General features: G+C 46.1%; 1 protein-coding gene across 1 annotated transcript; it reads right to left on the bottom strand.

Moving 5' to 3' along the window:
- Positions 1–754: 754 nt before the first annotated feature.
- On the bottom strand, positions 755–1,689 carry TMEM139 (transmembrane protein 139; the record flags this gene model as incomplete). The annotated part of the gene is made up of 2 exons (XM_082846220.1): positions 755–1,148; positions 1,364–1,689. 2 exons carry the CDS (start codon positions 1,687–1,689, stop codon positions 755–757), a joined length of 720 nt encoding a protein of 239 aa, XP_082702346.1.
- Between the last annotated feature and the right edge of the window lie 12,867 nt (positions 1,690–14,556).

The following is a 14,556-nucleotide window of genomic DNA, read 5'->3' as shown; positions in this document are numbered from 1 at the left end:
TGCTGTCTAGCCCCCCGGGGCAGGAATTTCCCATCTGGAGCAGGGGCCATCAGTTTTGATCAGCTCTGCTCCTCTAGGAGGCTGGGCACACTCCTGGTCCCACTCAGCACTCCCTGTCTGCAGACGCAGCTGGTCCCCCATTCTGTCTACACGAAGTCTTCTACCCCTCACCAGCCATTGACCAAGACAGAAATTGACAGATGTGTGCATGAACTGGCTTCTGTTGCCTTGTATTGAAAACACAAGGGCTATGGGATCAGAAGAGCAGAATTCAAGACATTTGTGTGTTATTTACTAGCAGTGTGCCCCTGTGCAAATTATCAATTTTTTCTGACCCTTAGGATCCTCGTTTTTCAAATGAGGACAATAATACCTCATTTTTGTGATCTAATAGAGGCAAAGCACCTGGAACAGAAGCAACAGAGCTGTCACTCTGATATTGTTTCTTTTCTTCCTTCACTAGATTCTCTGGAATCTCCTCATCTCACCCTCAGTCTAACTCTGGAAATACCAGGTATGGGGTAGGTCACTGAATATTGCCTGAAGACTCAAATTGTGCCTCCTACATCCCTGGGATGTGCCACTGTAAAACTGGGAAGGGCTCACCATAGCCTCACTCCCCTCTGGGTTAAAGTCATCATTTGTGACATCCAGGTGGAGACGCAGTTCCTGACACATAACAGGCACTGGGAAGCATTGTTCGAATGAATGAGTGGGTCTGGTGCAGAAAGACGACATATCCTGGGAAAGTCCTTTAGGGGGGTGTCCAGTTGTTTCCATAGAAAACATCATCATCGAGGTGACCAAAGCTGACATCGTAGGCAGGGGGTGGAGTAAGAGGTTCCAATTTGGGGGGCGCCCACAAGCTCTGCAGATCAGGAACAGTGGACGCAACTCGTGGTCCCCGAAGCCGCAGGCTGACTGGAGGTCTTCCAGGGCTTCCTGAGATCACAGACCCCTCTGAGCCCACTCGCCTGTCCAGTCTGGCTCTCCTGGGCTCCTCTGGATGGCTAGGCTGTCTCACCTCAAGTTCTGGGGGGATTACAACACTGGTGTAGGAGGGTGGTTGATCCGCCCCTGGGGGGTGGCACTGTGATTCCAACACTGTGGCCTCTGCGTAGGTTGGCACCTCAAAGGCTTCATTGTCCCTGAAGGGGGGGGGAGAAATAAGGTCATTAGTGGCTTCCTGAAAGAAGCCTGTTTTCCCTTTTCTATCTTCTACCAGCAAAAGACCCCTCCACTAGCCCCTGACCCTGATACCAGTGACAGGGGGAAAGCAGAGGCTGTCCGCCTAAAGTCTAGAGGGACACAGGGAGAATGGGTCCACATGTAATCCTCCAATCCTGCCCACCCCTTAACTCACCGTGCATTGCTTGAGGCCCCTGGGCTCTCGGTCTGCACTGATCGAGACCCCCATTCCAAAACACAGGCCAGGAGGCAGGCCAACAAAAAGAAGCCACCCAAGGTGAGAAAGAAATAAGCAACAGGGGCGATGTCCGGCCGTATCCCCAGCAAAGCCAGCCCCAGGAGGAAGGAGGTGCAACACAGGAAGAGAAGCGGCTTCTCCAGAGTCCCCCAGAATTGGCTTGGCACCATGGCCCCTCCCCAGGCTCCTGCAAAAAGACACACAGCTGTTGTGTCTAAACTAGCAATTGGCATCACCGCTAGGTTAGATTTCAAAGTAAGCATATCAGACATCTTTGTTTGGGTTTGTTTCTTCTATCTCAAATCAAATAAATGGCCTAAAGAAGTGATCTGCAGGGTCCCCTTCAGCTCTGGGATTCTCTCTAGGATCACACTGTTGTCCCAGGGTATCAGTATGTGTGGAATAGCCAGGAACCAGCCCGGAAGTTCTGACTCCCAGCCCTCATGTGAGTTTACTATGTCAGAGCCCTACGTTCCTTACTTTTAACTTCTTCCCTATGGTCTCCCTTCCGTCTCTGTATTTCTACCCATTCCAGGATCCAGTCCTAGGCAGGCCCTGCCTGGGGCCTCAGGACTCACGGCATCTCTGGAATCCAGGTGATAGGCGGGCCCCGCCCTTTATTATTGCTTGCAACGAACGTCCACCCCCCACCTGCCCAGTCTGAGTCCCTCAGTCTGACCTTGTAGGGCGCCACTTACCCTGTTTGACCCCGTCTTCCCATTTGCTCCCGTCAGCCCCACGCTCCAGTTGGAGGGAGACAGTGCACATAGACACAACAAAGCCACAGGACACAACTACCTGAGAATCTTACAGACAGAGGTCTAAGGCGATAGAGGTCTAGGGCAATGGACAGAGGCCCAGATGATTCTTGACCTCTCCGTGCCCCATGGCTGTCACGGTCCCCCGCTCTCTACCGGCCCTCACTCGGTAAACTCGGATTTCAAGTTTCCTGCCTGGAGTTATTAGCACAGGGGCTGGGAGGCTGGTGGGGAGAAGCCTTTTCATTCCCCTGCAACACAACAGCAGCACCTAGGCAGCCACTACCCCCAGCCAGCCTGTCAGGAGTTCCCTGAGCTCTGCAGAGGAAGGAGTCACCGATTCTACAAAGGGTCCAGACCGCCTCCTTACATGCCAGCCCCAAAGCCACAACCCTCCTGCCCCTCTTACCAGCGTTAGGAGTTCCTCCCTCACCTGTCTCACCAGACTGCAAGGTAGGTAGGTTGTAGGGGGGGTTTGGGAGGAGGAGACGGGGTGGCGCCCACTGGTTCCACCCACTTTTCTGCCCCAATCCTGTGCAAGATTCCTCCTCCCCCTTTCTGCTGAAGGCTGAACTCCTACGACTGCCCCACCTTGAATTTTTCTGCCCCTTATTTACTCCACCCATCCCCTACAGCGCCCTAAAGAGAGTACTCCCCAAACTCACCCCCAGTGATGTTTGTACTTCGGACCAGAGTGAAATTCACATTTCTTCTCCCTTCCTCTCAGTGCGCTTGGTATTCCGAGCAGTTTGCATTATATTTAGGTAATACGTTTTGTGCCTGGGAACAGAGGCCACGGTTTATTTGATCTCTGCGGATCACGCAGTGCTTTGCACACCGTAAGCACTACCGTGGACGTGGAATGATGTGTCCTACTTCTGCTGCCAAAGTACCATTTCTGTAAGTTCCTTGTTTTCTGCAGACCTGTAAGACGTGTTGTGTGTGCTTCTTGGCCCAGTTAACTCTTGATTCCGCACAGGCCACCTCCGAGGTGACGCCTGCTGCAGAGACTGTCTCCACTGCGTCTGCACGGCGTTCCTTCCTCCCCTGCCCACACCTTTTCCTGCTATATAGTGACGTTCTGTTTACACACGTTCCTTCTGAAACTGAGCAGGACCCTGAGGAGCCCTCCTGGGTACAAAAGCCTTTCTGGGTCCCCTGTTTCTTGTTGGTAGGAAAAAGCCTTTAGCCTCCGAGACTTTCCCTGAGTTTCAAAGGGCAGATTTAAACAGTTTCTAATTACGGAAGGAAGGCAATGTAGACACCGTGGAGGAGCAGTCAGGAAACAATAGTTCTGCGATAAAGCCAAGTCCCGGTTCCTCCTCAAGGGATATAGTGACGACATACCCTTGAGTTCTTCTACAGGAGCTAAGGCCTCCTCCCAGGTGGAGGATGGTAACTTCAGGCTGTGCACAGAATTCCTGGAGCACCGCCCTGATACCTTACCACCAACCAATCAGAGGAAGGTCGCACACCTCACAGCCCTCACCTCATATTTTGCCTTTGAAAACTCTTCCCCCAAACCATCGGGGAGTTCAGGTCTTTTGAGCAAGTGCTGCTCTTTCTTCTTGCACAGCCCTGGCAATAACTTTTCTCTGCCCCAAACGCTGACGTTTGGGCTTCTTGGGCCTCACTGTGGAGCAGACAAGCGAACCTGTGTTGGGCAACACTTCTGTTGTGAGCTTCTCAAGATGAGTGATCAGTGTCAACCATCCTGAATCTTTGAAGCTAACACAGTTCCTGACACGTGGTAGGTGCTCACTGAACACAGCTGAGTGCTCTCATTGGAAGGCTCCTGTTCCACCTGGGCTCACCACACACTGGAGATCTGGAACCCACTCTTTTCAGTTATGGATCTAGTAGTAAGTCTGGGTGAGGCAGGTGCTGGAGGCATACTTTGTTCTTGAGATGGGGCTGGACTCTGTGCCTTCAGAATGTTACTAGTGGACAAACCGAAGGGGTAGCAGTCCTGGGGCACAGCCAGGGCTACTGCAGCGGAGGATGTGTGGAGTTGGGGGGGTGCGGAAGAGAGAGGAGGAGAACAGAAATGACATGGATGAGAGTGAGTGTGCCTGGGGTTGTGTGTGTAAGTAGTGGTGGGGTGTCAGTGTCGATTCTCTGCCCCAGACTGACAACGGAGAGGGAGGTGATCGACGTAACAGGAAGGCTATGATAGTCTAAATGAGCCGTGTCTCTAGGAAGTGGGAATGCAGGGTGGGAGTGTAACAGGGAAGAGAGCCAATTTTGACTCCGTGTGGGATCTGTTTCTTTGACTTTAGCCTTTCTCATTGCTTTTGTTATTATAATCATACATAATGGCCTGCCTCTGGGAACCCTACCCACCTGTGAATGCCTGCCAGAGAGAAGAAATTAACACATCCCCTCCCCGAGGCTGGCCATTCCAAGGGATGTTTTGCGGGACTGATAGTCCTTTTTACTTTACTTCCTCCCCGCCTCTCTCTCTCTATTCTACCTTTTTACTTTACTTCCCTCTCTGATTCTATAAAAGAAACTAGCATCCAGACCCCAATAAGATGTTTTCTGGGGGGACCCTAGTCCGCCATCTTCTCGGTCTACCGGCTTTCCGAATAAAGTCGTGTTCCTTGCCTCAACACCTTGCCTCCCGATTTGTTGGCCCATCGTGTGGCGAGCACCGGGAGCTTGCACTTAGTAAGAGGAGGAGAGCTGGTTGTTATGAAACCGGAGGGAAGGGGTCAGGGCACAACCTTTGAAAGCATGACATAGCCCGAGGACATGACATAGACAGATTAGAACCAAATGGGTCCAAGATGGCGGACAAGTCAACTTCCACTAGACCTGAGCCTCACAATACACTCACTGTAACACATCAGCAAGCTAAATGACACCACCCACAGGCGCCATGACAGTTCCGAGACCCACCGTAAGGATCAAAAAGTGGGCGGTGGCCCAATGCCTGGAAATCCCCGCCCCTTCCCAAAATAGCTGGAATACTCCTCCCACTCATTAGCCTAGGAAATTACCCACCCCTACAAAAACTGACAACCCCATACCCTGGTGCCTTTCTCACCTTCTGAGATGGCCCACAGCCTATGGAGTGTGTTTCTCTCTAAAAAAATCCACTTCTTTTCTATCCGTTTGTCTCTCACTGAATTCTTTCTGCGATGAGACATCAAGAACGGAGCTTCATTAAGTCCTGAAACCAGGTGTGTGATCTCAGTTGGAAGACTGTGGGTTCTGGCCGGGTTTGAGTCCCAGCTGCATGGGTTTGAGTCCCAGCTGCATGGGTTTGAGTCCCAGCTGCATGGGTTCGAGTCCCAGTCTGAGGGGCATGGTTTCAGTTGCAGTTGGCCCTTTAAATCTGCGGGTTCCGCATGGACTCACATTCATCCCACCTCACATAGAAAATATTCATTAAAAAAAATCTAGAAAGTTCCAACAAGCGAAACTTGAATTTGCTGAGTGCTGGCAACTGTTTATATAACATTTATATTGTATTTACAGCTATTACAAATCATTTACATTGTTGGGTATTATAAGTAACATAGAGATGGTTTTTTTTTTTTGAAGATGTGGGGGGTAGGAGTTTATTCATTAATTAATTTATTTTCGCTGTGTTGGGTCTTCGTTTCTGTGCGAGGGCTTTCTCTAGTTGTGGCAAGTGGGGACCACTCTTCATCGCGGTGCGCAGGCCTCTCACTATCGCGGCCTCTCTTGTTGCGGAGCACAGGCTCCAGACGCGCAGGCTCAGTAGTTGTGGCTCACGGGCCTAGTTGCTCCGCGGCATGTGGGATCCTCCCAGACCAGGGCTCGAACCGGTGTCCCCTGCATTGGCAGGCAGACACTCAACCGTTGCGCCACCAGGGAAGCACCATAGAGATGGTTTTAAAGTGTACAGGAGGATGTGCTGAGTTGTATGCAAATACTACACCATTTTATAGAAGGGACTTGAGCATTCTCAGATTTTGAGCATTTGTAGGGTTTCACTCCAGTGTGTACTCTATGATATCCAACGAGATGTGAGATTTGAATGAAGGCTTTTCCACATTCATCGCATTTGGGGGTCCTGGAACCAATCCCCTACCAATACTGAGGGATGAATATCTTGTTTCCACCAATTTTCTTACTATTCAGCTCATCAGGAGAAAGTATGGCTGGGATCAGAAGGACCTACGGTGAATATATTAATAGAAGGAAATTGGCCAAGAGTCACTGGTATGCAATGATAACTAAGAAGGCTTAGTTAAGGAGTGAGCTCTGGGGGGTTTGGGGAGTGTCGGCTGAGAGGGAAGAGGGCCAAAAGGTGAAGGCCTGAAAGTCTACAGTGTGAAAAGTCATGCAGCCTGGGTGAGGTGGGACCTTTGTAGCTTAAGGCTCTTGGTTGCTAGAAGGAGCCTGCACTAGAGAGATTTGTTAAGTACGAACTGGATCCAAGTCATAGGGGCTGGACTGCTGTCTGGCTGTGCCCTACAATATATTCTCTATTTCAATAATTTTAAATAGATTTTCTAAAAATTCCATTTTTAAAAAAATATAAAATGTTAAAAAATATTTAAAAGCTAAAGAAAAAATTGTCCACAATCTCATTACCCTAACATGACCACTTAAAATTTCTATACATTTCTTCCAGTCTGTTCACACACAAACCAGAATATACTCTAGTTGAGATCAGAGTATGTTCACCATTTTGTTATCTTTAAAAAAACTTTAGGGGCTTCCCCGGTGGCGCAGTGGTTGAGAGTCCGCCTGCCGATGCAGGGGACACGGGTTCGTGCCCCGGTCCGGGAGGATCCCACATGCCGCGGAGCGGCTGGGCCCGTGAGCCATGGCCGCTGAGCCTGCACGTCCAGAGCCTGTGCTCCGCAACGGGAGAGGCCACAACAGTGAGAGGCCCGCGTGCCGTATTAAAAAAAAAAAAAAAAAAAAAAAGATTACATTAAAAAAAAACCTTTAAACATTGTAACAGAATTGCCTTTTGATATAGTTTTTCTTGTAGTAATTTCTAACAGCCAATAAGGTAATATTTTATTGAATGGATATACCATAATTTAACATACCTTTATATTATGTTATTCAATAACATTGAGTTTATTTTATTCAATTTTTCTTTTTTTTTTCCTCTTGGTCATCAAAATTAATGCTTTAAGAGACAAAAAAATAGATTAGTGGTTGCTAAGGGCTGGAGAGAGGGAGGAATAGGAAGTGACTGTGAATGGATTTATTGCTTTGGGTTAATGAAAATGTTTTCTAATTAGGTAGTAGTGATGCTTGTACAACTCTGTGAATATACCAAAAATACCCCACAACCCATTGAATTTTACACTTTAAAGGGGTGAATTGTACCTCTATAAAGCTGTTTAAAAAATATAATTCTGAAAAAAGAAAAAAAAACGCACAACAAAAAATATAATTCTGGGCTTCCCTGGTGGCACAGTGGTTAAGAATCCACCTACCAATGCAGGGGACATGTGTTTGAGCCCTGGTCTGGGAAGATCCCACGTGCCACGGAGCAACTAAGCCCATGAGCCACAACTACTGAAGCCCGTGTGCCACAACTACTGAGCCCGCGCGCCTAGAGCTCATGGTGCTCCACAACAAGAGAAGCCACCGCAGTGAGAAGCCTGCGCACCACAGCGGAAGAGTATCCCCCACTCGCCACAACTAGAGAAAAGCCCGTGCGCAGCAACGAAGACCCAAAGCAGCCAAAAAAAAAAAAATATATATATATATATATATATATAAAAAATTCTATCTTCTTGGGTGTAGTTTTTCCTTCTTTTGGGGTTATTTCCTCCAGCTGAATTCTAAAGGATGTCATTACTGAGACAAGCATGGTGAAAGTTTTTATTGCCCTGAATGCATGTGGCCAAACTCCTTCCCAAAGTTTTTACTTTCCTTTTTTCTTTATCAACTTAGTATCCTTAGCAGAATATGAATTCACCACTTAATTCAATTGTCTTTCCGCTTTCTACTTGCTAGCTTCCCACAAAGCACCTGGCTAGAGGTTGGAACTCTCCTCTTGGCTGGTCTACCACACTGCCTCATTTTGGAGGATGATGGTGCAGGGAAGTGGGTGGTCAGGGGAAAAGGGAGAAGTGCAGGTAATCCACAGACTTCCTGGGAAGGGTCACGGGCGTCTACCGCTGTGTGCTTCTGTGTCTCCAGATTTCTGTGGTTTTGTGTTTCTGAATCTGGATCTGTTTTAGACTTACAGCCAACATGTGTGGAGTGTTTTGTACGTACTGCTCATTGTGCTAAATGCTTTACACAAATTAGGTAACTTAAAATATAATGTAATAAGGGGTAGTTATTATATCATTTTGTAGGTGAGGTCAGAGACTTGAGAAAAATACATAGCTAATCGAGGGTGGGTCAAGATTTGAACCCACAGTCCCAGTCCAGAGCACTGGCTCTTAACCACTATGTCGTCCAACTCTTAACACTTTTTTTTTTGGCTGCCTAATTTAACACAACACCTATGACATTCTAAGATTGTTACCCTGGTCTTCCCTGGAGGAGTGGTTAGATGCCATTTCCCCCATTGTTTTTCATCTTAAGAAAAGACTGATTTTCAGATAGCAAAAGAGAATATCAGAAGATAAAATAAGGTTATTGGCCTATAAAGCAAGATTAGGAAATTAAGATTGTAGGTTCTATCAGGATGCTCATCTTTTATGAGCTAATTAAGACTGATTATAAAAAGTAACATTTTAACTGAACAGCTCTTAGAAGCCTCATGTGCACGTGACTTCTTCTAACACAGTGTTGGTGGTAGAAACAATTTGGTCCACATCCACAATCTCATTTGATCCTTAATAACAATCGTGGGGTAAATCTGATTATCATTTTCATGTTACAGAGGAGGAAACCAGCTCAGAGAAAGCCCATGATTTGTTTAGTTAGAATCAAACTCAGAATCTTGATCTTTTCACTCTGTTGAGGGTTTTTTCTTCTGTGTTAGTTGCCTTACAGCTCCTCCAAATGTGTAGGGAAGGTGGTTAAATGATATAACAGGAAGTAAATCAGAAACATTGATATTTTGGGGATGGAAATGCTTTCAAAGAATCCTCAAGTATGTAAGGATAAATATTACCCTCACCAGCTAGTTGTAACATTGTACAAAGCTCACTGGGAATGAACTGAGTGAACAATGGTGTTCAGTGCTGTCAGGTATTCAGCACTATGCCACAAAAAGCAACCCTGAAATTTAAGAAACTGAGTGTGGTTTTTGCCAAGTAACAAAAAGCATTGTTTTTATTAGAAAATTCTACAGATAGTGGCAACAGTGTCCCACATAACTGTGTCCCCAAGCATGAGAAAATAGGGCTGTATTGTGGTTAATCACATATTTTTTGGAGATGGCCAAGCCAGGTTTCAAATCTCAGCTCTACCACTTAACTGTGTGACCTTGGGTAAGTACTTAACCTTTCTGGGCTTCAGTTTCTAATTTGTAAATTGGTGAGAATAAGCCCAAGCTTATCACCCCTTTCCCACCCCGCTCCTGCAGCCTGGCTATGACCCAGGAGCTACAGCCAAAGTCTGAGTGTAATGGCCACACCAGGGACCCACCAACAGGGCCACCATCCTGTCACAGGGACTGGATTTCACTGTGGAGCACTTGTTTGTAACTTACATTGTACATCGTCCTCTGCTAATCTCTAGTTATCTATGCAGGAAATGTAACACTTTTGATCTTGGTCTCCAGGATTTTCTGAGGTGGATAGAAAGATGACAGCCTGACACGCTGTATGAAAGAGTTAATGATTTAGTTTAGTTTAGTTTTGTTTTGTTTTGCGGTACGGGGGCCTCTCACTGTTGTGGCCTCTCCTGTTGCGGAGCACAGGCTCCGGACGCGCAGGCTCAGCGGCCATGGCTCACGGGCCCAGCCGCTCCGCGGCATGTGGGATCTTCCTGGTCCGGGGTACGAACCCGTGTCCCCTGCATCGGCAGGCGGACTCTCAACCACTGCGCCGCCAGGGAAGCCCAAGAGTTAATGATTAAACACAGTATCTGAAATAGTATCAATGTGTGAAAGTATCAATGTGTGGATATTAACACTTTTTTTTTTTTTTTTGCTGTACGCGGGCCTCTCACTGTTGTGGCCTCTCCCGTTGCAGAGCACAGGCTCTGGACGCGCAGGCCCAGCGGCCATGGCTCACGGGCCCAGCTGCTCTGCGGCACACGGGATCCTCCCGGACCGGGGCACGAACCCGCGTCCCCTGCATCGGCAGGCGGACTCTCAACCACTGCGCCACCAGGGAAGCCCATATTAACAAATTTTTTTAAACATAAAACTTAAAGATATAGATTACTAAAGATAATTATTTTAATTAAAAAATAATCTATACTCATAGTATACATTTCAACAGTTAAAAAGGATTAGAGGGGCTTCTAATTTCATTATACTTTATTACATATCTATCCATCACTTTATCCATCAATATATCTTATTTTTTGATACATTTCAAAGTAGGCTGCAGACATCAGCACACTTCCACCTAACTACTTCAGCGTGCATAAAAGTAACAAGAATTAAATACTAGTTTACAGTTAATTTTTTTTTAAGTAAAATTTGCATGCAGTGAATTGCACAGATTTTAACTGGACCATTCCATGAGTTTTGATAAAATTTACATTGGTGTAACCCAAACTCCAATCAAGATAGGAAACATTACTATCACCCAGAAAGTTCCATCATTCCCCTTCCCACTCAACTCCATAGGCAAAAAGATGTTCAACATTATTAGGGAAATGGAAATTCAAATCACAATGAGATACCACTACACACCAATCAGAAAAGGTAAAATAAGAAATTGTAATAACACCAAATGCTGGTGAGGATGTGGAAAATTGGATCACTCATGAATTGCCAGTGTGAAGGGAAAATGGTATGGCTACTGCGGAAAAGTAGAGCAGTTTCTTTACAACACTAAACATTCGCTTACCACATGACTCAGCAACTACTCCTGGGCATTTACCCCAGAGAAATGAAAATTTATGTGCACACACAAACCTGTACATGCATGTTCATAGCAGCTTTACCTGGGATAGCCCCTGTGATATTGTGATTGATAAGATATATATATATATATTTATATACACATATTTGGATATTCAGATGACCAAAATATATTTCTCATATATATGTGGTTTTAGGCCACAGTTCCTGGCTCACAGCTTCCAAAAGCCTTGTAATTTCCTAAGCGTTGACAGTGATAAGGGTGTCTTTTGTGAATGAAGTGACTTTTATTTTATTTTATTTATTTTTTTATAAATTTATTCATTTATTTATTTATTTTGGGCTGTGTTGGGTCTTCGTTTCTGTGCGAGGGCTTTCTCTAGTTGTGGCAAGCGGGGGCCACTCTTCATCGCGGTGCGCGGACCTCTCACTGTCGCGGCCTCTCTTGCTGCGGAGCACAGGCTCCAGACGCGCAGGCTCAGTAGTTGTGGCTCACGGGCCCAGTTGCTCCCGGGCATGTGGGATCTTCCTGGACCAGGGCTTGAACCAGTGTCCGCTGCATTGGCAGGCAGACTCTCAACCACTGCGCCACCAGGGAAGCCCCTGAAGTGACTTTTAGAAGCACCTGAAGATCGGGGGCCTGGTTGCCAGGAGAACCAACCAAGTGATTAGAGGGTTGGAATTTTCAGTTCCACTCCCTGATTTCTGGGGAGGAGAGAGGAGCTTGAGGTTAAATCCATTGCCATTGGCCAGAGATTTAGTCAATCATGACTACGTAATGAAGTCTCCATAAAAACCCCATTTTCGGAGAGCTTCCACAATGGGAAACCAGGATGCTTCCATGTGCCACCATGCTGGTCCCCAAGCTCCATGAGGACAAAAGCTCCTTTGTTCAGGACCTCACCCTATGTATCTCTTCATCTCCATGAGGACAGAAGCTCCTTTGTTCAGGACCTCGCCCCATGTATCTCTTCATCTGGGTTTTGAATCATATCCTTTAATATACTTTTATAATAAATCAGTAATCTAGTGAGTAACTGGGTTTTATTGAGTTCTGTGAGCCGTTCTAGCAAATTAATTAAACCCGAGAAGGGGGTCATGGGAACCTCTGGTTTATAACCAGTCTGTCAGAAGCACAGGTGACAACCTGGACTTGCACCTGGAAGTGGAGGGTGGTCTTACACGTGGAATGTAATGCTATCTCCGGGTAGATAGTGTCGGAATTGAGTTGAATTCTTGAAAACCCTGCTGGCATCCGAAAATTGCTTGCTGGTGTGGGGAAGCCTACACACACACAAACACACACACACACACACACGTTGGAATTTGAAATTTTTCAGCCCCAAAGTGGAAACAACTTAAATGTCCTTCAACAGGTTAAACAAACTGGCACATCCATACCAAGGAACAGGACTCAGCAACAAAAAGAAAAAAGCTACAAACTACAGAGACACATAGTACCTTGGGTGGACCTCAGGGGGTTATGCTGAGTGAAAACAAGCCAATCTGATTCTGTTCATACAGCCCTCGTAAAATGACAACTATGTGAACAGATCACGGTTGCCAAGGGTCAGGGAAGTGGGGAGGGAGGGAGGGAGGTGGCTATTGCTACAAAAAGGGCAGTATGAGGGATCCCTAAGCTGGAAGCATTCTGTGTCTAGACTGTGGTTGTGGTGACATGAGTCTACAGGTTATAAAATTATACGGAATTAAACACAGACACACAAATGTGTGCATATCAAACTGACGAAATCTGAATGAGGTTGATGGATTGTATCAATGCCAATTTTCTGGTTGTGTTATTGTACCAGACACGCAAGATGTCACCATTGGGGAAACTGGATGAAGGGTATATGGAATCTCTGTATTATGCCTGACATTTGTGTTAAAAAAAAAAAGGGCATTTCTCAAAGCATACACAAAAAAGTGAGGAGTGGAAAGGGAGAACTCTTCACTTTTCATTTCACACCTTGCTCTGTTTTTTGTTTTTGTTTTACCACATGCATGCAATACTTTGTTGTCTTTAATTACCACTTGTGTTTTGGTTCTGTAAAAAAATATCACTTTTGGGACTTCCCTGGTGGTCCAGTGGTAAAGAATCCACCTTCCAATTCAGGGGACGTGGGTTTGATCCCTGGTCAGGGAACTAAGACCCTACCTGCCGTGGGAAAACTAAGACCACGTGCCACAACTACTGAGCTCACGTGCCTCAGCGAGAGAGCCCACGTGCTGCAAACTACAGAGCCCACGGCGCCCTGGAGGCCGCACGCCATAGCTAGAGAGAAGCCCGCACACCACAATTAGAGAGAAGCCCGTGAAGCTGGCGCACTGCAACAAAGACACACGCAGCCCAAAAAAAAAAAAAAAATATATATATATATATATATATATATAATTTTAAAGAATTTTACCTAAAAAAGTTGTGTTTTAGAAGCATAACATTATTTGGTAAGCTTGGAATTTGAATTACAACACAAGGAAGTGGTTCAGTATTGAATTCTGAGCATTGACATAATTGCAAATTTTATATTACAACTGTTGATCAGAAGGAGAGGAGAGGAAGCAACTAAGCATGAAACGGTTTAAATTATAGAAGAGTGTTCCTTAATTGAAATAAAATAGAGCTGCATTTGGAGGCTTTTCCTTTTCTCGCTGTGATGGTTAGTTTTATGTGGCAAGTTGGCTGTGCTAACGGATGCCCAAAGAGCTGATAAAACATAATTTCTGGGTGTGCCTGCGAGGGTGTTTCCAGAAGAGATTAGCCTTTGAATCCGTAGAAGAGGTGGTTCTCACCAATGCGGGTTTTCATCATCCAATCCATTGAGGGCCCGAATAGCACAAAAAGGCAGAAGGGAGAATTTGCTCTGTTTGAACGGAGACAGCCATCTTCTCCTTCCCTCGGACATTGGCTCTCCTGGTTCTCAGGCCTTTGAACTTGGACTGGAACTGACCCCAGCTTTCCTGGGCCTCCAGCTTGCAGATGGCAAATGATGGGACTCCTCAGCTTCTGTAGTCATGTGAGCCAATACCTCACAATAAATCTTTCTATATATTTATAAACATCCTATTGATTCTTTTTGGGAGAATGCTAATATAATCATTTTTTATTCTATTTGGCATAAGTTCAGACATTAAAATCTAGATCACACGTGTGTTAAGGATTAGTCTAGAAATTGTCTCATTCCTTCAGTGAAGATTAAATTCTTCTATTGGATTAGAAAAATAGGATGCTAGGACTTCCCTGGTGGTGCAGTGGTTAAGAATCCGCCTGCCAATGCAGGGAACATGGGTTTGAGCCCTGGTCCAGGAAGATCCCACATGCCACGGAGCAGCTGAGCCCGTGCGCCACAACTGCTGAGCCTGTGCTCTAAAGCCCATGAGCCACAACTACTGAGCCCACATGCCACAACTACTGAAGTCCACGCACCTAGAGC

The sequence above is a fragment of the Leucopleurus acutus genome (assembly GCF_964270905.1).
Source record: "Leucopleurus acutus genome assembly, chromosome: 9".
Lineage (NCBI taxonomy): Eukaryota > Metazoa > Chordata > Mammalia > Artiodactyla > Delphinidae > Leucopleurus > Leucopleurus acutus.
This window is presented reverse-complemented; position numbering and strand designations above follow the sequence as displayed.